This window comes from Oryzias latipes, chromosome 2, assembly GCF_053564925.1.
Source record: "Oryzias latipes strain Hd-rR chromosome 2, Olatipes_Hd-rR_3.1".
NCBI classification, from domain to species: domain Eukaryota; kingdom Metazoa; phylum Chordata; class Actinopteri; order Beloniformes; family Adrianichthyidae; genus Oryzias; species Oryzias latipes.
In genome coordinates this window covers 4,153,299-4,175,546 of record NC_136238.1, presented here as the reverse complement: position 1 = coordinate 4,175,546, position 22,248 = coordinate 4,153,299, and the positions used below count along the sequence as shown (strand labels likewise).

The following is a 22,248-nucleotide window of genomic DNA, read 5'->3' as shown; positions in this document are numbered from 1 at the left end:
GAGAAGCTGCAGCTTCACAGGAAACTCTGCATCTTTGCTCTCAGACTAACTTTAGGACCAAACATCTGGAAGCAGCTGGACTGACTCCAACCCTCTACTGACCTCAGAGTCTGCAGTTTGGAGTTTGGACTCTCCACCAGATCCTGGAGCTGCTGAACATCTGAAGACTGCAGGTTGTTGTTCCACAGGTCCAGTACTGTCAGGTGGGACGGGTTGAACTTCAGAGCTAAGACCAGAGCATCACAGCTGATCTCTGACAAACTGCAGTCCTTCAACCTGAATCCAGAAGAAAGAGTTGAGTTTACAGACAAAGTTCCTGTTTTTCATCCTTCACTTCTTCTAAAGAGTTCAGAGCTGAAGAAGATCAGAAAGTTTAGAAAAAGTCCAAAGATGTGAAGCAACAGCAGCAGATCAGAAGAGTCCAGCAGAAGCAGAGAAGAAGAACATTCAGGAACATTCAGGACAACATGCAGCTGCTTCAGGAAAGAAGTCCAGATGTGTGACAGTCAAACATCAGCCTGTGGCTGCATCCAAACCAACTGATGTTTCTGCAGCAACAGCAGAAAAAGTCCACTTCCTCTTTCTGCTCAGCTCTTCTCCAAACAGCACTGAATCATGGGAGAATTTCAGCAGCAGGATGCTGGAAAGTCTTCCTCCCAGTTTTCAGGAGATGATCTTCCAGTCCTTCTCTGCTGCAGCCCTTCAAGCAGAGACTTTCAGCTCCAACAGATCAAAGCAGAGAGAAGAAGGAAGTGATGAGGAAGAGTCAGCAGCAAATGTTGGACATTGATCCCTGATCAAGCATGACTTCAGCTCTGAATGAAGAGTCAGAAGCTGCTGGGAGCTTTGATGGATGATGTGATGATGTTTGTGGATGAAAAGGTGAGGATGTTTGTGGAGGATGTGTCTGTCAGAGCAGCATCCAGCTGCAGCAGGACTCTGTCACCCTAACCCTTTGGACTCTCAGCTGCATCTGCTGAAACACAGCAGAACTCAGAGTGCATGTGAGCGTGCACGTGAGGCTGCTGCTTCTGCACTGCTTTAAAGGAGTCTCTTGGACCAAAGACACAGAGCAGAGCTGATGAGCCTCATGTCTGCAGTTCAGTCCTAACACAACTTTGTCATCATATTGATGTGAACACAACTGAAACATGGAGTCTGACCTCAGAGTCTGCAGTCTGCAGTCTGGACTCTCCAGAAAACCACACAGATCAAGAACTCCTGAATCCAGCAGGATTTTGTTGTAGCTCAGGTCCAGTTCTGTCAGATTGGACGGGTTTTTCTTCAGAGCTGAGACCAGACCTTCACAGCTGATCTCTGACAAACTGCAGTCCTTCAACCTGCAATGAGACAGAAAAGTGTGTTCAGGAGCAGTGATGCAGCTGGAGGTCCAGGAACTTGGTCCATTCAGTCAGGTGGGACCCGCCCTGATGACACACTGACAGATGACATTTTTAGGAGAGATTTTGGAGGAAAAATCATGACCACCTGGAAATGAAAATGAATAATGCTTCGGGGGGGGGGGGGGGGGGGGGGGACTGTTTAGCAATTTCTTTTTCTGACTTTGACCCAAAAACATGAGGGTGAATGAAAATGCAGTAGATTTAATATAACTTTTATATGAAATGAAACTGAGAGTTAAAAATGGATTTTCATTTGAATTATGAACCAATAATCCAATAATTTTACTTTGATTAAAAAATGTGATTTCTAAAATGCCCCTCGTTTCCATCTGTGGGCTCAGAGCACCACAGATGATGGGTCGGTAAATTACCCACCAATTTACCCGCTGTAAATAATATTTTGAGCTCTTCTACCGTTTCTGATCCTAATCCATTCGTAGCCCTGGCTGAACTGGACCACTCCCACTCCTGGTTTACACGCATTGACCTCACTGATGTTTTATCTTTTTTCTGTCTGCTTCTACATCCTGAGTGTAGACATCTTCTCATTTACGTGTGAGACCAGCAAATGTGTTACACATGTTTTCAACAGGGGTTCTCACTCTCTCCAGGAATTTCCCATCAGGTATTAAAGGAGGTGCTTTCTGACTGTCCCCTGGAAGCCAACGTCACTCTCATGTATGGGGATGAAATTCTGATTTGTCATTTTAGGTCTGACTGGCTGCAGCAGACATTACGTCACCAATTACACAGGATTGAACCAACCACTCCATGACATGGTCAGACAGCAGAATAGGAGGAACCTTAAAGCAGACCTGCACTGGACTGCAGAGGCTGAAACTGCTGTCATTGAACTAAAATAGACCCTGGCTGCAGCCTCTGAGCTGGCCACACCAGATTATATGTAGTAGCCCGTTCTTTCTTGGTGTTTCTGGAACAGAAGATCTAGCAAACGCTGTTCTGTTCCAGACAAAAGGGGGAGGAAGAGTAATACTTATGTACCTAAGCGTTATGTTAGACAACATGGACATGAGACATCACAAATGCACCTAACATACAGTTGGAGGAACCAAACCACTCTAGCACACAGTCATGGAATACCCATTACAAATATTGACCACACATGGAGGAGTGGCTCACATTCACACACAAAGGGATCAACATCACAGACCAAATGAGCACAGGAACAACACATGTGTGTGCTGAACCGGTGGAACAAACAGGAGAAGATCAGGTAGGATGTGCAGTCCACAGGGAGCAAAGAGTTGTACAGATGGTTGTTGTTTCAGGCATGACAAGGATGCATTGAGATCAGCATATGACGACGGACGGACGGACGGACGGACGGACGGACGGACGGACGGACGGACGGACAGACAGACAGACAGACAACTTTATTTATCCATTTGGGAGGTTCCCGCATGGACATTGACATCTCCATCGCATACAGCACTGATTAACATACATATAGGGATGTCACCAGGAAAACCAGAGAGGTTTCTGGTGGAAACCAGAGGCAGAATGAGGAGATCAGAATTGATTTTCCAGACATGGTGACCTCCATCAGAGGTCACAGGTATGTGTTGGTGTGTATGGATGAATTTACTGGGTGACCAGAGGCGTGGTCTACCAAGAGGGAGGACATCAAATCAGTGATAAATGTCTGGTTAATCAGTACATCCATCATCATGGTTTTCCCATCAAAGTCAGGTCACAGTCAAAACTGAATTGGGTAAAATCTGTGCACAGACCAAAGTAAATGGGGTTGACTCTCTACCATTTGCTCTGATGTCAATCAGATGCTCAGTTATTCAGAGAGTAAGTTTGACCCACATGAGTAGCAGACAGAACTTTTTACAGGGCCACAGTCACGGTTTCCATGCTCGGGAAGCTCAAATAACACAATGATTATTAAAATTCTCTCCATAGTTTTTTATCAGTTTTCTCCAAACAGGGGGTGAAGAGTCCAGAATGAGTCCCCACTGAGACTGACGCAGGTCTTGACTGGGTGCTGATAAAGGTCATCAAATGGAGATGGTCAGAAGCATGTTGGACAAACCCTTCCAAGTTGTGGAGAGAACGTCGCATGCAGTGAGGGTCCAAGGCAAAGGTGACACCTGGTTTCATTGGAGCAGCTGAACCACAGTGACCTTTGACACGGGTCCATCAGGACCTCCAGGCAGCAGATGAACCACAGCGACCTTTGACACGGGTCCAGCAGGACCTCCAGGCAGCAGATGAACCACAGTGACCTTTGACACGGGTCCAGCAGGACCTCCAGGCAGCAGATGAACCACAGCGACCTTTGACACGGGTCCAGCAGGACCTCCAGGCAGCAGATGAACCACAGTGACCTTTGACACGGGTCCAGCAGGACCTCCAGGCAGCAGCTGATCCAGCGGTTTCCCACAGAGGCTCAACCCACACAGGGGCAGAATAGTCCCCGGGTTGCACCAGGAGTCATGTGCTCCTAAAGTTCTCCTCCTCAAGAATAGGGCTGGAGCGCCCCTAGTGGTAGGACTCAGGAGAGGAGAAGAACATCAGGTGGTTGAGTTCCTCTCCTACTTTTCTGTGTTGGTTTGATTTCAGCATTTGTGAGGTCATCCATGTTGTGGTGTTTTTGTGAAATGTCTATTCAGGTCTGTGGTGAGTCGGGTCAGGTGGGATTATATCTTTTGTGATTTTTGTGTTTGTTGCTATTTTGTGCGTTTGGTTGTTGTTTGATTCGTTTTGTGTGTGTGGTTGTTGTTTGATTCGTTTTGTGTGTGTGGTTGTTGTTTGATTCGTTTTGTGTGTGTGGTTGTTGTTTGATGGTTCACTCGTCGTCCACCTCCTGTCCTCCACCATTGACAGCCGGGCCCCAAAGGGAATGATGACCTTGTTGGCAGCAGGGGGGTCCTGGGTTTGTTGGTGGAGGGGGGTGGGGGGATGCGGTGGCACTGTGTTTGTGATGTTTTGTCCTTCTTTTGCTTTGTTTGTGTGTGTTGTTATTGTGGGGTGGGGTTTCTTCTTTTAGGTTTTTCATTTTTGATTTTGGATCTCTTAAGAGATCGAGACAGGGGTATTGTATTTTCTATGATCTTTTATCATGCATTTACTGGATTCTATATATGCATGTCTATTGTATTGCAAAAATATGCTGGATTCCTGCCTTCAGTAACAGATAATATGTACAGAGGTCACCAGTAGGCCTGTTTTTGACCTTTGGTCTCTGTTTTCTTTCTGTACTGGAGTGTTTATGGAGCCACGACACCTGCAATGCAGACTACACAAAAAAACACCAGTCTAATTAAAGCTACAAGTAGCATTTAGCAGGCCCGAGCACGTGCGACCGCCTGGCACAGGCGACCAACCCGCGAGCAACGCCCTGCGTAAGCTGTTAAATGTCGTTCTTCCTTCTGCTTTCTGGAGCTGCAAGCTACTGTTAACATGACAGGAGCCTGTAGGTGGGGGGTGGGGGGCTGTAATCTGTTGGCTTTAAGGACAGAGACTTTTGCATATAGCATGAAAAAAAATTCTTCAACTGAAGCCTTGTTTAGACCTGCTCAATTTCTCATCCAGAAAAAGGCATTTTCAGATTAAAAATCAATCAAGCAATAATGATAATTAATAACACTGTACCTAATGATGAGAAAAATGGAACTGATCTAATTTCCACTACAATGTCTAGACAAGTGTCAGCTATGTCTGATAACTTGGCCAATTAGCTGGACCGGGATCTTGCAAAGTGCAGGTGGTTTAGCATCCAGTGTGATGAGTCTGGAAAGCAGCATTACTGCATAGCTGTTGGTTTTTATCAACATCAAGAGAAGAACTCTTGACACAACTGCCCTTACAAACAACTACAAAAGGAGTTGAAATGTATAACATGGTGAAAAAGTCTTTGTGCAGAATAATGTACCATTAGTAAAGCTGGCAGCAGAGACGGCAGACGGGGCTCCTGCTATGATCAATAAACAAACAGGTTTCATCACTCACTGTAAAGCTGACCCAGACTTTCCAAAATGTCTGCATTACTGCTGCGTCATTCACCAGTAGGACTTATGTGTAAAAGTGATTGGCCCTGGACTAGAGGTAAGTTCGGGCCTAAAAAATCCAGCCCGACCCGACACAGGTCCGCGGGCATTAAAGCCGAACCCGGCCAGAACCCGACCAATTAACTTGACTTGCAGGCCCGAGTCTGAAGCAAACCCGAAATTTCAAATTATCCCATGGTATTTTTGGCAGAAAAAAAACGCAAGATTTAAGGTTAAAATAATCTACATATTTTTATGATCATGATAAATGCATTTGCACAATGAAATAACGCTGGAACACAGAATAAGAGGCCAGACAAAGAGAGTGAAAGACAGATCTTGATGCGCACTCGCTTCATTACGCGGAGAAATAGTGCAGCCACGGCGGTGCATGTTTGACTTTTCAGTTCCCCTGTCTTAAGTTTATCCTTGACTTCTTGCTGCTCCATATCGGGGATACCTAAACAAAATAGATGCGGACTTGAGGAGGGAAGATTACATTCACGACACGTGCACAGAGCTGCGGGTGGCCAGCGCCCCCCTCTTTCTGCCAGTTGCTGGACCACAGTGTATGTCAATCAACGGTGTGCTGGTGACTGGTGGGATAGAGGGGGCGGGGTCTGCGTGTGTGTGCGTTCGGTGAACGTTGTCCCTCTGAGTAAGAAGAAGCTGGCTGTGCCTTTCGGTTCGTGCGTAACCATTCTGACGTTCAGGATTAATAAAGAGCCGTTTGACAACCGCCCGCCTAAGGAGCTTCTTTGCAGCCATTACAATATATTTATTAAAAAAGTCAGCGAGAGAGAAGCCCGGCCCGAACCGACCCGAACGTAATGATTGTCATTTAGTGCCCGAAATTCGGGTCGGGTCGGGTTCTGACTCGGGCTCGGGCTTAAGATCTTACCTCTACCCTAGACACATAATGACTACTATAGTGAAAATCATAAACTTCCTCAGCTGCAAGGCAAAACAGCACAGGATTTTCAAGGTGCTATTGGAGGAGATATCTGCTGAATATGGTGAATATGAATTTGGTGAATCTGAACTTGCATTTTTGACCGACATTACTGGAAAACTAAACCTCTTGAACTGCGAGATGCAAGGCAATGGCAAAACTATATTTTTTTATGGAACAGCTTGCTGGAGCCAGTGTTTCTTGTGGGGATCTTTTCTGCCAGGGCTTGCCGGCTTGGTCGGTGGATGTTGCTGCAGTTGTCACCCTTGCTGGGGCAGCTGGAGTTAAACTTTGCAGCCTCACAGCTGTGAAGTGGACCCCGTTGCTGTCCCAGGCTGGGTGGGCGCTGTGGCGATGTTCCAATGGCCAGGCTGGCTCCTGATATGAAGAGATTCCCAAATACTGTTTCCTAACCGCAGAGCCAAGTATATGTTTACATGTTTAGGTCAATAATGTGATGAACAGCTTCATGTTGTCTAGTGATGTAAGTTTTTAACCTAATTAAACCTAAACATGCCACCCTGTTACTAATCCAGTTGATATACTTCTCCATCTGTGTCTTAGTGATATAAAAGCATTGTTTTTATATTTAGAGCTCTAAGCAACCAAAAGGTTTTCTATATAAAATACCTGTTTACAATTGTGCTCGCAGGTGAGGACACAGGCGCAGACGCAGGGACTCGTAGTCAAATCGTAGGTTTTAATAACACTCACGATTGTTACAATAATCCAAAACGATCCCATGACAGGGACGGGATCAGTGCAGGCTAAATACCCTCCAGGTGATTCAGCAACAGGTGAGACCAATAAGGTAAAGATAGAACAAACGAGCAGAGACAAAAAACCGGAAGTGTCAAAACAAAACCCAACAACCACCCTGGCCCAGAACCTGACAGTACCCCATCTTCAAGGAGCGCACCACCAGGTTTGTCAGGGTGCCGGCGGTGGAAATCCCGCTTCATGTTCTGGTCCAGGATGTAAGAGGCAGGTTCCCAGGACCTCTCCTGAGGACCGTAACCCCGCCAATCCACGAAGTACTGAAGACCCTGACCCCGTCGTCTGACGCCCATCAGGCGACTGATCGTCCAGGTCGGGTGTCCGTCGATGACACAAGGAGGCGGAGGCGGGGGAGCGATCTGATGGAGACTACTCGTGATCTGGGACACATGAAACACTGTGGACAAAAGGACAGACTGACCCGGCATTTAAGTGGGAGCTCGCAACCGGTGCCGGTCAGCCAGCCGCTTGTTGTTTGCAGATGAGCGTTGAAGGCCAGCACGGGCCTCCGTCCAAATGCGTCTGCATCGGCGGTAGAGGTGTTGGACTGAGGGAACTGCCACCTCCTTCTCCTGCTCGGGGAACAGGGGGGGTTGGTAGCCCAGAGAACATTCCAAACGGGGACATGCCTGATAGTATTGAATATTTCTTCAGCGGGCCGGCCTTCTTTCATTAATTTTCGTAACCCGCTCTATCCCCGCTATATGCGGCTCTTTCTTCCGTGTGCTAGGCCGGAGCGCCTCGACTATCGTGTCGACCTATGATGACCGTATTTTGCACTCTCTGTGTAGGATACATTGGAGGAGCGCGGGGGGAATCAACTCTCAGCTGGAGGATGTGAACAGGTAAACAGGTAGAGGCGGGGGAGGGGCTTTGGCTTCAAACTCTGTCAGAGAGATTGAAACACAGCGTCAGATTTAGACGCAGCTTTCACTGCAGGACTTGAAGCAGAGACTCTCTCTGGGATGATCTTGTGATCTCAAACATGGAAACATGATTACCAAGTAGAACTCTCCAAAATACTAAACCCCATCTCTCCACATTCTTGGTGTCTAGTGTTGCGGAGTGGGTGTGTGTGTGTTGGGGACCGCACATGCGTGTGTGAGAGGAGGGAGCAGAAGAAAGGAGAGGAGAGTAGCGCACTTGCCGCGACAGAGAGGGAGGGGTGTGAGAGCGGAGGGAGGAGTGTGCGTTCATATTGTGTGTGTTTAGAGGAAGGAGAACCGTAATAAAGAGAAAGTTTCTGGCAAGACTGCTGCTAGCTTCTCTTGTAGCAATAACATGCTCCCTCCACAGCTCACCGTGACATTACCTTTTGTTAGGTAGTTAGCCGCTCAGCCCAGTGGAAATTTCAGAATAAAAGCACTTCAATTGCTGCTTTACTTCTGTTGTGAGTTAAAGTGTTGTGAGGTAAGTTAATATGTTGTGTTGTAACCCTTCTGGGCCATGAGTTAATGTATTGTGTTGTAACTGTACCGTCTTGTCCGTACGTTGTCCACTGTAAGGACAAGACGGAAACAAGAATCACAAAGTGAAGCAAGTTTGATCATGGCAGAGGAGATCAGCGCTTCAGCCAGACCATTTACCCAGAGAGAAGTTCTGAAGAGCTTTGATTTGACCAGGATTTATCATTTAAGGCTCACAGATCTCAGACGTGGAAAACTGCCTTTTTTCACTGTTCAATATAGCTAAGATCAGAAATCTACTCTCTAAGAGTGATGCTGAAAAACTCATCCATGCGTTTGTTACGTCTAGACTGGATTACTGTAACTCTTTGTTAGCAGCGTGTCCTAAGAGTTCCTTAAGAAGTCTCCAGCTTGTTCAGAACACAGCAGCTAGATTGTTAGCAGGAACTAGCAGAAGAGATCACATCACTCCTGTGTTAGTTTCACTTCACTGGATCCCAGTTGATTCTAGAATCAAGTTCAAGATCCTCCTGTTAACCTAAAAGGCCTTACATGGAATGACCCCATCCTATATCAAAGACCTCATAGTCCCTTACCATCCAATCAGAACACTTCACTCACTAAATGCAGGACTGCTTGTGGTTCCTAGAATTAGTCAAAGTACAGTTGGAGGTAGAGCGGGAGCCAGTTTGGCTCGTGCTGGTTTGCGGCGCCTTCCGTCCGTGAAACCTGGGTTCGACTCCGGGCTGCTCCCTGTTCCCTTCTCTACTTCTGTGCCGGTTCCAAGCCCGGTTTGAGAAGGTTGCGTCAGGACGGGCATCCGGCGTAAAACATTGCCAGATTTACCATGCGACTTGTTCGCTGTGGCGACCCCTGATGGGAGAGGCCGAAAGTGGAAGAAGACAGTTGGAGGTAGAGCGTTTAGCCACCAAGCCCCTGTTTAATGGAATAAACTCCAAGCTCATGGAAGAGAGGCCGACTCAGTTTCTACATTCAAAGTTAGACTGAAAATATTCCCCTTTGGACAGGATTATTGTCAGACTAGATCTACATGAGAACCTCTGAAAAAAGAGAAAAAGGAGCCTCAGAGTCTCAGCAGCAGCATACGGTAAGGTGGGAATGGGGGGGTCAGTCATCACTCTGTAGTCATGTCATCAGTCAGTCATCTGGACTCATCATATTGATGTGAACACAACTGAAACATGGAGTCTGACCTCAGAGTCTGCAGTCTGCAGTCTGGACTCTCCAGAAAACCACACAGATGAACAACTCCTGGATCCTGCAGGTTCCAGTTCCAGCTCAGGTCCAGTTCTGTCAGATTGGACGGGTTTTTCTTCAGAGCTGAGACCAGAACTTCACAGCTGATCTCTGACAAACTGCATTCCTTCAACCTGCAATGAGACAGAAAAGTGTGTTCAGGAGCAGTGATGCAGCTGGAGGTCCAGGAACTTGGTCCATTCAGTCAGGTGGGACCCGCCCTGATGAGACACTGACAGATGACATTTTCAGGAGAGATTTTGGAGGAAAAATCATGACCACCTGGAAATGAAAATGAATTATTCATGGGGGGGGGGGGGGGGGGGGGGGGGGGGGGGGGCTGTTTAGCAATTTCTTTTGAAATTTGACATGAAAACATGAAGGTGAATGAAAATGCAATAGATTTAATATAATTTTAAAATGAAATGGAACTGAGAGTTAAACATGGATTTTCATTTGAATTATGGACCAAAAAAAAAGTTTAAATTCCAATAGATTTTACTTTGATTTAAGAAAAGTCTTTTTTTTTTTTGACAATCAACAGAATATGGACCATTTTTTCTTATTTGATTTTATTTCACAGCATTACCTTATAATAAAAAAAAATAAAAAGAATATAAAGATAAAAAGAATTCTCTTTCAATTATTGAAGATGGTTAAATTGATTGATTTCTAATTATTTTATTTCACTTGCTCCAAAAATGGATTCATGATTTTTTCTAATGAAACATAATTTGCACATATATTTAACTTTGGATACTTGATAAATTTTTGATATGAACATTTCTGAAACAGTCTTATGTTTATTTTACTGACATAGTTTTATTTTTTTAATCATATGCATTGTTTTTCTGAAGTATATAATCTGCATATATACTGTAGATAACTGATCTGATGTTGATTTCTAAAATACTTATTTTCTACATAATAATTAAGTAATTCATCTTTGTCATGTGCTTTATTGATATTTAAGGATTCTTAATTCTGTCTGATAAAAGTGATGAACCGGATATTGATAAATCATGTCATAAAATGGTTACAGTAGAACAGGGGTGGGATTATATAAATTCACTTCCTTCCACTCCCTTTCGAGCAATATTTAATTTTATGTCTAATTATCCTAAGTTTGATACGTATTACTATTATTCAAATGATCAAAATTATTAAAATAATCATTAAAAATAACATTCGTATTAAATAAATAAATACATATTAATATTAAGCTGCGAAAGTGCAAAAACATGTGATCAACTATAAAACACATGTACAATTAGTTTTTTGTTAAATACAAACAAATAGGTAAGTGATAAAGTACACACCAAAACAAACAACTGTTCAGGGACAAAAAGAAATGAAAACAGCAACAACTTCAATAAAAGTAAAATGAATAGATTAGAGAAAGAAAGAAAAAGAAAAACACCCCTGGGACCGTGGAGTGTCACTGTAACACGGCGTTGTACAGTCTTATGGCTATGGGGAGGAATGACCTGTGGTAGCTCCTTCTTGCACTGTGGGAGCAACAGTCTGGTACTGAAGGAGCTGGTCAGGGCCTCCACAGTTTGGTGCAGGGGTTGGGAGGGGGTATCCATGGTGGATGTCAGCTTAGCCAACTTCCTCCTGTCCCCCACCTCCTCCATGGACTCTAGTGTGCAGCCCAGGACAGAGCCGGCCTTCCTGACCAGTTTATTAAGCCTCTTCAAGTCTCTGCCTGTACTGCCCCCCGCCCAGCACACAACTCCATAAAGGACCACTGAGGCCACCACAGTGTCATAAAAGGTCCTCAGCAGCTGTCTGCAAACGCCGAACGACCTCAGTCTCCTCAGCAGGTGAAGGCGACTCTGACCCCTCCTGTACAGAGCATCCGTGTTGTTGGACCACTGCTATTTAGTTGAACTTCCAGTTATTTAAATGTGTCCACGACCTCAATGTCTGAACCCTGGATGTCCACCGGTGACTGTGGTGGTGAGGACCTCCTGAAGTCCAGGACCAGCTCCGTCGTCTTACTGGTGTTTAGTAGCAGGTGGTTAACTTCACACCAGCCAACAAAGTCAGACATGACCCCCCTGTACTCCTGCTCGCCCCCCCGATACACAGCCCACAACGGCACTGTCCTCTGAGAACTTCTGCAGGGGACAGTGGTGGGAGTCGTAGGTGAAGTCCGATGTGTACAGGGTGAACAAGAAGGGGGAGAGCACAGTCCCCCGAGGTGCCCCCGTGCTGCAGACCCCCACATCACACACACAGTCACGCAGCCTCACAAACTGTGGTCTGTCTGTGAGGCAGCTGATGGTCCAAGCCCCGAGCACCAGACGATAGAGGCTCAGATCTACCACACCAGACAAGATCCAAGGTGTAAGCAGTGCAAAGAGGCGCCTGAAACAATCCAGCACATAACTGCAGGGTGTAAAATGCTGGCAGGGAAAGCATACATGGAGCGCCACAAGCAAGTGGCTGGAATAATATACAGGAACATGTGTGCAGAATATGAACTGGAAACCCCAAGGTCAAAATGGGAAACACCTCCAAAGGTGGTAGAAAATGAGAGGGCAAAGATCCTGTGGAACTTCCTATCCAGACTGATAGGATGGTAATGGAAAACCAACCAGACATTGTAGTGGTGGATAAAGAACAGAGGAAAGCCGTTGTGGTGGCTGTGGCAGTGCCAAGCGATGGGAATATCAGAAGGAACATGAGAAACTGGAGAAATACCAGGGACTCAGAGAAGTCTGTTTTATAGGACTAGATGTTGTTATCCCTGAATAATTACTAAGGCACCGATGAGACACTGTGGCAAGCAGATAAATGGTGACGTCACTTGGGTTTTCAAGTGGACGCCCTCCTTCCTCAGTGTTTCGCTGATAGGCCCATGACACCTCCAGAGGGTTCAGCAGTGAATCCCAGCGTCCCAGGTTCACCATCAGTCACCATACATTTGGAGGCCCAGGTCAGGTCCTTCCTCTTGATCCATAGCCACTGACTTCCCTTCTCAGCTGCCTGGGAGAGGTCTTTAATTGCCTGCCTTTGAGCCTTCCCTCGCACTCCCATCTCCCTGAATAGCCTGGGTGTTGAGGTGGCCACAAAACCCCTGCAGCCTACTTCCACTGGGCGTACATTCACGCTCCAGCCTTGCTCTTTGGCGTCTGCTGCAAGTTCGGCGTACCTCAGCATCTTTCTTTCATAAGCCTCCTCTATTGCACTCTCCTAGGGTACTGTGAGCTCTATGATGTATACGAGCTTGAGTGTGGATGACCACAGTACAAGGTCTGGTCGAAGGTTGGTGGATGCAACCTCCCGTGGAAAGCAGAGTTTCCTGTCCAGGTCCGCCAGCATTTTCCAGTCCCATGCTCTACCCAGCTGTCCTATGTCAGCTGCACTGGTGGTGTTGAAGGTGGCCTGACCCTCTCGGAGGAAGGGTATTAGCTGCCGATGAGATGTTGCCTGAGGAAGGGCGTTCACGCTTGTTCTCTGTTTTTCCAGCACTGTTGCAAACACCTTAGAACCACATTGTGTCGCCAGGTGTAACGGCCTTGACTGAGGCTGGTCTTGCATCCCACCAAGATGTGCTTCAATGTTGCTGGGCTTTGACATAAGGGGCATGAGGGGTCTTCGCCATACCACTGTTTTAGGTTTGCAGGAGAAGGCAAGACATCGTAGGTAGCCCTAATTGTAAAACTTGCCCTGGATGCCTCCATCTCCCACAGGTCTTTCCAGGAGACCTTCCTCTTCTCCACTCCTTCCCATCCCATCCACTGACCTTGCTTTGCCTGGGCCACGGCTTGAGCACACCTTGCTGCCTCCTCTTCCCGGCGTATCTCTTGGACCACCAGTCTACGCCTCTCAGCTGGGTTGGCCTTCCTCCAGGAAGGTGCGCTAGATGAGAGACCAAGACCACTCCTCCCCTCCTGCACGAATCCCACAATGTCTTTGTGTCTAAGTGCTGCCTTGGTCAGATCAGTTGCTGCCTTGGGGGCCCACTTCCTCCCAGTGGCCAGGATGGGAGCTGCTTGGACAACCATTGAGTCACAGGTATCTTGGAGTGTCATTTCCAACCTGACCTTGGCACACTTGTACTCCTCTACCAAACTGGATATAGGTAGTTCTAACATCCCCTGCCATAGAGTCCAATGGTACTGAGGCACCTGGGAAGGCCAAGCCACTTTCTGGCATAGGCATTGATCAGCCTTTCCAACTTTTCCACTTTTGACAGTGGCACTTCATACAGGGTTAATGGCCAGAGAAGTCGTGGGAGTAAACCATACTGCATGCACCAAAGCTTGAGTTTGCCAGGGAGCAGGGTTCTGTTGATTTTCTCTAGGCCACCAGCTATGTCCTTTCTGAGCTGCTCTACCTGCTCTTTGTCTTCGAGGGAAGCATCATAACAGCGGCCTAAGCTTTTCACGGGTTTTTCGGAAACTGTTGGGATAGGTTCCTCGCCAACGTGGAAGCGGTGGTCTGACAGCTTCCCCTTGACGATGGAGATACTTTTGGACTTACTTGGCTTGAGCTTCATCCGAGCCAACTCTATGTTCTTGTGAAGCTTTCCCAACAGCCGTACTGTGCAAGCCTTGGTCGTAGTCAGAGTAGTCAGGTTATCCATGTAGGCCCTGACCGGTGGAAGCCTCAGCCCAGGTCTTATTTGTTGCCCGCCAACCACCCACTGAGAAGCCCGTATGATGACTTCTATTGCCAGGGTGAATGCCAATGGGGAGATGGTGCAGCCAGCCATAATTCCCACTTCCAGGTGTTGCCACGCTGTAGTGTACTCTGCCGTCATCCCACACAGTTGGATATCCTGGAAGTAGGCTTTTACCAGGGTTGTGAGAGCTGGTGGGACTCTGAAATAATCAAAGGCTGTCCACAGGAACTTGTGGGGGACAGAGCCAAATGCGTTTTCGAGGTCCAGGAAGACCACATGGAGATCTTTTCTTTCTTTCTTGGCAAGCTGAATCTGATGCCAGATAACGCTAGTGTGTTCTACACATCCTGAGAAGCCTGGGATCCCTGCTTTTTGGATTGATCTGTGAGATGGATAATGCACTGTAGGCAGGGGGGAGCCTTCTGCCCTGCATTCAAGATTATGTTCTGTGGCTGACCATCCAAAAAAGGAATACTTATGTAAACTCTTATGTACTCTTATATAAGGTTCTATGTTGCTAATAACCAAAAATGGAGAATGTCTTGATATGTTTATGTTTCTATGACTGACCCCCAAAAGGAATGTTTAATATAAAGTTTTATCCTGTTAAGGGAGGACTCTGTAGAGCATATCCTGACAATGTTTAGAATTTTATCCTATCCTGTTATGTTACTGACCCGTAAAAGGAGTGCTCTGTAGAAGATATTCTGACATGTTTATGATGGTATAGGATGAGTCTACGTGCAGGGTGAGCCTGCGGGAAGGGACCGGCCCTCCTTTTCCTCACGCTCATCAAAGAATATAAAAGATAAGGAAGCCCAATTTTATTTAGAGTCTGCTGTGGGTTACGTACGAACGCCCAGCCGGAGTTTTGTTTCAAGCCACTCTATCGGGACTGTTGGCTCTCCAGTCCGTGTGTCACGGTAGGGGCAGATGAATCTTTTCTGTTGAAACTGGATGGCTTAAACTCCTGTGTTATGTTGTGTCACTGTTTTGAAGCGGGGAATAAAAAGACACATTTTATTCTAGCTTGCAGTCTTTGAGTCATTTGTTTCTGCTCAGTGCCTACCTCCCTCGAACCTGCAAAAAATTATTTCATTAAACAATGTGTCAATCAAGTTGTTTCTGTGCAGGTAGCTTGTTAGTCTATGAGCCACCACACTGAAGAAGATTTTTCCCTCAACATTTAAGAGACTGATCTGGCGGAACTGGCCGAGAACTGCGGAGTCCTTCTCCTTGGGGATGAGGATCCCTCCAGCTCTCCGCCAGGATGCTGGAATCTCCTTCTTTATCCACAAAACTTTCATCAGCTTCCATAGGGATTGCAGGACGCCTGGGGCATTTTTGTAGAGCCTATAAGGAATTCCATTGGGGCCTGGTGCGGATGCGGCCCTTGCCCAATGCACAATTTTGACCACTTCACTCCACCTGGGTGGACTCGCGTCAAGCTGGTATTCTGGTGTGCTCACTGGTGGCATGTCAGGTGGGAGTGAGACCTCTTCATTGTGTCGGTCATCCGTACAGGTTTTTTTAAGATGTTCTTCCAGCACAGCCTTTGATGCAGAGAGACTTCCACTTTTTTCTTTTGTAAATAGACTCTTTACAAATTTGAAGGGATCTTTATAGAAGCGTGATCTTGTTTGCTCCTTCCTTCTGCATTTCCTCAGGAGGTTTTCTGCTCTTCTCAGTGTGGACAGCCTACCCTTGATCTCTTCCTGCAGAACGTTTATTCCCTCCTTTTCCTCCTCTGTGGCCTTCCTCCACTGTTTCTTCAGCTGCCGCCTCTCCTTAACTAACAGGTCTATTTCTTTTTGCCTTCGGGATTTGGTGTGGATTGTCGGAGTAGATCGTTTGCCCTCGACCACTCCGAACCGTTCCAATCCGTATGTGAAGATGAGAAGAAGAAGAACTGAGCTTGGAGAAGAAAACCACCCACGGTTATATATATATAATTGCCCCTCTCACCCTCCGCGGGTGGTTTCTCCTCCAAGCTCGGGTCCTCTACCAGAGGCCTGGGAGCTTGAGGGTCTTGCACAGTATCTTAGCTGTGCCTAGCACTGCGCTTTTCTGGACTGAGAGGTCTGAGGTCTTTCCAGGTATCTCAACTCAACTCAACTTTATTTATATAGCACTTTCATACAACAGTAGTTGAGACAAAGTGCTGAACACAACAGTAAAAAACATTAAAACATGTTAAGGGGGGGAAAACACAGAGGGAGATAAAACTATAGAAAACAGTAAACAGTTAGAAAAACAGTGGTCGTCATATTGGGTTAAAAGCCAGAGCATAAAAATGGGTTTTTAAACGGGTTTTAAAAATGGTCAGTGAAGGGGCTTCTCTAATGGCCAGCGGCAAAGTATTCCACAGCTTTGGAGCGCCTACAGCAAAAGCTCTGTCCCCTCTGAGCTTCCGTCTGGACCTCAGTACCTCTAGAAGCATCTGATCAGCTGATCTGAGGCACCGTGCCGGCGAATAGGGAGTGAGAAGCTCAGAGAGGTACAGCGGGGCAAGACCGTGTAAAGATTTAAAAACAAGCAGAAGAATCTTAAAATGAATTCTAAAATGCACAGGCAGCCAGTGAAGCGATGCTAGGATCGGTGTGATGTGGTCTCTTTTGCGTGCTCCAACCATAAGATGAGCAGCTGCATTTTGAACACGTTGGAGACGCAAGAGAGACGACTGGCTGAGTCCAAGATAAAGAGAGTTGCAGTAATCCAGCCGGGACGTGATGAAAGCATGGATTACTGTTTCAAAGTGTGCAGGTGTTAAAAAAGGTTTTACCTTAGCAAGTTGGCGAAGGCTTAAAAAGCTTAACTTCACTACAGAGCTTATCTGTTGGTCCATCCTAAAATTACTGTCCAATTTAACACCCAAGTTAGAAACAGTTGATTTTAAGAAACCAGTCAGAGAGCCCAGATCAATCGGGGACGGTCCACTAAAATCATTCGGTCCAAAAATTACAACTTTTGTTTTCTTTTCATTCAAACTCAAGAAACTTAGGGCCAACCAGTCCTTAATGTCATGGAGACATGACAGGAGCTGCGTCACAGAGAGATTATCCTTTTTTAGCGGCAGATAGATCTGACTGTCGTCAGCGTATAAATGAAAGGAAATGCCGTGTTTTCTTAGAATGGACCCTAAAGGTAACAGATATAAAGAAAACAGAAGAGGTCCCAAAACCGACCCTTGTGGGACCCCATAGGGAACCCGAGCTGTGGTGGATTCATAACCACCTAAACTGACACACATGGTTCTTTCCGCCAGGTAGGATTTGAACCAGTCCAGTGCAGTACCTTGAATCCCCACCAGGTTCTGGAGCCTAGAAATTAAAGTGCTATGGTCTACGGTGTCGAATGCTGCAGTTAGGTCCAGCAGAACTAGAACAACATAATCTCCAGCATCATTGGCCAAGAGAATGTCGTTGCTGACTCTTAGCAGTGCTGACTCAGTACTGTGAAGGGGTCTAAACCCAGACTGGAAGACTTCAGGAATTTTATGTTGGTTTAAGAAATCCTCCAGCTGTGAATAGACCACTTTCTCCAAGAGTTTAGAGATATAGGGCATCTTGGAGATGGGTCTAAAATTGGCCAGTACAGCACTGTCCAGGCTGGGTTTTTTAAGTATCGGCTGAACCATTGCATGTTTAAAGGTGGAGGGGACGACACCAGCAGCAAGACTGCTGTTGATAATAGAGAGGACCGTCTGTGCAATGCTGGGGAAGACCTCCTTGAAAAACTTAGGAGGGATGGAGTCTAGGGGAGAACCTGATGGTTTGCTTTGACTGACTAATTCATTTAAAAATTGAAGAGACGCTGGCTCAAATTTTCTAAATACAGCTGGGCAGAGAACACAGGTCGAAGGGTCGGAGGAAGGTAGAGTAATGTCAGCCCTTATATTTGATACCTTATTGTTAAAAAACTGTAAAAACATATTGCACAGGTCAGTGGAAGCTTCTAAGGACACCGCCTGTGGAGGATTAAGAACAGAGTCTATCATTTTAAAAAGCACCCGTGGGTTATGCTGATTAAGAACAATAATATTAGCCAAGTACTATTGTTTAGCAAGTTTTACAGTGCCCTGGTAAAAATGCCAACAATTCTTCAAGATTTGTAGTGAGATTTGCAGTTTGTCCCTCCTCCACCTGCGTTCAGCTTTCCTACAGGCCCTCCGAGCTGCCCGGGTTCTCTCATTGAACCAGGGCTCAGGTTTAGGACGGGGCTTTAGTGTCTTTAGAGGAGCCACAGAATCCAGGATGCTGGTGCAGGAGGAACTGAACCAGGAACTCAGCTCAAGAACATCAGCAGCAGAGGGAGGGACAACGAGCTGGTTAAAAGCAGAGGAAAACTGACCAGCAGTGGAAGAGTTAAAAATCCTGCGACGCTGAGGAGGGGCGGTAGATTTAACAGCAGTGCGTGCAAGTCCAGCTTCAAACACCACAGGCATGTGGTCTAAAACAGCTAAGTCACAGATCTCAATATTAAAAACAGGTAGTCCATGGGAAAGGACGAGATCCAGTACGTGTCCTTGTTCATGAGTGGTTCCAGACACCCACTGAACAAGGTTAAAAGAGTCAATGATCTCTAAAAAGTCCTTCACCAAAGGCTTTTCAGGGCAACACACATGAATATTAAAATCCCCAACAATAAGAACACGATCGTAGAGTGGCATCATTTCAGCCAAAAAGTCAGAAAATTCCTTCAGAAAATCTTTGTTGTACTTGGGAGGTCTGTAAACGACAGCGCACAGCACCGGGTCGGACCTCCCCACCTCGAAAGAAGTCAGCTCAAAGCTGGGGTACGATGATGACACACAGTGTCGTTTACACTTAAAATCGTTTGTAAAGACAGACGCAGTACCTCCTCCCCGACCAGACATCCGCGGGGAGCTAAAGTATGAAAATCCAGCAGGTAAAAGATCCACAAGAACACTGTCCTCACCTGGAGATATCCAGGTCTCTGTAATAAAGAGGAAATCCAGGCAGCGGGAAGTGAAGAAATCCCTCAAAATAAAAGTTTTGTTTGCTAGCGATCTGGCGTTTACCAGGCCGAATCTGGAAGCAGCGGCAGCCTGTATGTCATGGGACAGAAGCGACCGGGAGAGCGACGACAGGTTCCCGGGATTTACCCCGCGCCGGCGGGGGCGAGGAGAGCATGAGCGGCGGGGCTGGTCTCCTCCGTCAAAGCCAGCAACAGGAATAATGCAGACCTCAGGTGGATCCAGGGAGCGCCAGGACAGCATGGAGCGGGGAAATAATCCAAATCCTGTTCGGGAAGAGGACGGGGAGCGGGCCCAGATGCCCTTCAGCTTCACAAGGCGGCCCCCGCGCTTGCCGCGTTTCCGATGACGCTTCCGCCGCAGGAAGAGAGCCGACGCCCTGAGCAGGTAGGCTGGGATGCCCAAAGGCAGAGGAGGTAGTGTTTGGCGACAGTACAACTTGGACGAACTTAGATCAGAGTTGGTAAATTGATGATCCAAAAGAAACTGACGATTATACACCAATAGAGACTCGGTTAGTCGCGTGCCAAGGTACAAAAACAACACAATCACGAACAACAGGGAGCGGGGTAGACGAGCAGCCACACACACCGGCGCCATCTTTCTTGTCTATCTGTTGTAGCCACTCCTCCAGCTTGGGGGTTACTGCCCCGAGTGCTCCAATTACCACAGGCACCACTGTCACCTTCACTTTCCAGGCTTTCTCCAGTTCTTCTCTGAGTCCCTGGTATTTCTCCAGTTTCTCATGTTCCTTCTTCCTGATGTTCCCATTTCTTGGCACTGCCACATCCACCACAATGGCTTTCCTCTGTTCTTTATCCACCACTACAATGTCTGGTTGGTTCGCCATTACCATCCCATCAGTCTGGATCTTGAAGTCCCACAGGATCTTTGCCCTCTCATTTTCTACTACCTTCGGAGGTGTTTCCCATTTTGACCTTGGGGTTTCCAGTTCATATTCTGCACACATGTTCCTGTATATTATTCCAGCCACTTGATTGTGGCGCTCCATGAATGCTTTACCTGCCAGCATCTTACATCCTGCAGTTATGTGCTGGATTGTTTCAGGCGCCTCTTTGCACAGCCTACAACTTGGGTCTTGTCTGGTGTGGTAGATCTGAGCCTCCATTGCTCTGGTGCTCAGGGCTTGTTCCTGAGCTGTCAGGATGAGCGCTTCAGTGCTGTCCTGTAGGCCAGCCCTTTCTAGCCATTGGTAGGACTTCTTGATATCAGCCACTTCAGTTATGGTCCGGTTGTACATCCCATGTAGGGGTTTGTCCTCCCATGAGGATCTGTCCTCCAGCACTGTATCCTCTGCTCTCCATTGCCTGAGACATTCACTGAGCACACTGTCAGTTGGGGCCTTGAGCTTGATGTACTCATGCATCTTGGATGTCTCATCCTGGATAGTGGCTTCTACGCTCACAAGTCCTCGGCCTCCTTCCTTGCGGCTAGCATACAGTCTCAGGGTGCTGGATTTGGGATGAAACCCTCCATGCATGGTGAGGAGCTTTCGTGTCTTAACATCCGTGGTCTGTATCTCTTCCTTTGGCCATCTTATTATTCCTGCAGGGTATCTGATAACTGGCAGTGCGTAGCTGTTAATTGCCCGGGTCTTATTTTTGCCATTGAGCTGGCTTCTCAGGACTTGCCTTACTCGTTGGAGGTATTTAGCTGTTGCAGCTTTCCTTGTTGCCTGCTCCAGGTTGCCATTTGCCTGCGGAATTCCAAGGTACTTGTAACTGTCCTCGATGTCTGTTATTGTTCCTTCTGGGAGTGAGACCCCTCCTGTGTGGACTACCTTGCCTCTCTTTGTCACCATCCGGCTGCATTTCTCGAGCCCGAATGACATCCCAATGTCAGTACTGTAGATCCTGGTGGTGTGGATCAGGGAGTCAATGTCACGCTCGCTCTTAGCATATAGCTTGATGTCATCCATGTAGAGGAGGTGACTGATGTTGGCCCCATTTCTGAGTCGGTATCCATAGCCAGTCTTGTTGATTATTTGGCTGAGGGGGTTCAGACCTATGCAGAACAGCAGTGGGGACAGAGCATCACCTTGGTATATCCCACATTTGATGGACACTTGTGCAAGTGGATTCCCATTGGCTTCAAGGGTGGTTTTCCACAGCATCATTGAGTTTCCTATGAAGTCTCTTAGAGTCCTGTTGATGTTGTACAGCTCCAAGCATTCAGTGATCCATGTGTGTGGCATTGAGTCATAGGCCTTCTTGTAATCAATCCAGGCTGTGCACAGGTTGGTGTGTCGTGACTTGCATATATATATATATATATATATATATATATATATATATATATATATATATATATATATATATATATATATATATATATATATATATATATATATATATATATATTATACAAAATCTAATTAGATGCCACCAAAGGCAATAGAAATCATTGTCATGTGGGCACCGACGACCTCACCAAGATGGCGTCGCGCTCCACCACTTTTGGCCTGGTTTCCCAAGCAGGCGTGTCTCCTCTAGCGATAGAGGTCATTGGCTAGATTGTTAGCAGGAACTACCAGAAGAGATCACATCACTCCTGTGTTAGTTTCACTTCACTGGTTCCTAGTTGATTCCAGAATCAAGTTCAAGATCCTCCTGTTAACCTATAAGGCCTTACATGGTGTGACCCCATCCTATATCAAAGACCTCATAGTGCCTTACCATTCAATCAGAAACCTTCACTCACTAAATGCAGGACTGCTTGTGGTTCCGAGAATTAGTAAAAAGTACATTTGCAGGTAGAGCGTTTAGCCACCAAATAAACTCCCAG

The 22,248-nt window shown here is 46.6% G+C and overlaps 1 protein-coding gene across 10 annotated transcripts in view; it reads right to left on the bottom strand.

Moving 5' to 3' along the window:
• Positions 1-22,248, bottom strand: part of LOC144983678 (NACHT, LRR and PYD domains-containing protein 12-like) — a 128,325-nt gene that overhangs the window by 69,607 nt on the left and 36,470 nt on the right. For 3 of the 10 annotated variants that reach the window (XM_078930717.1, XM_078930720.1, XM_078930734.1), the window contains one exon: positions 9,769-9,945. The exons of 4 other annotated variants lie outside the window; for them this stretch is intronic. In XM_078930717.1, the coding sequence (XP_078786843.1) occupies positions 9,769-9,945 (177 nt within the window). 3 more of the 10 variants (XM_078930726.1, XM_078930724.1, XM_078930737.1) reach the window with 3 other exon arrangements.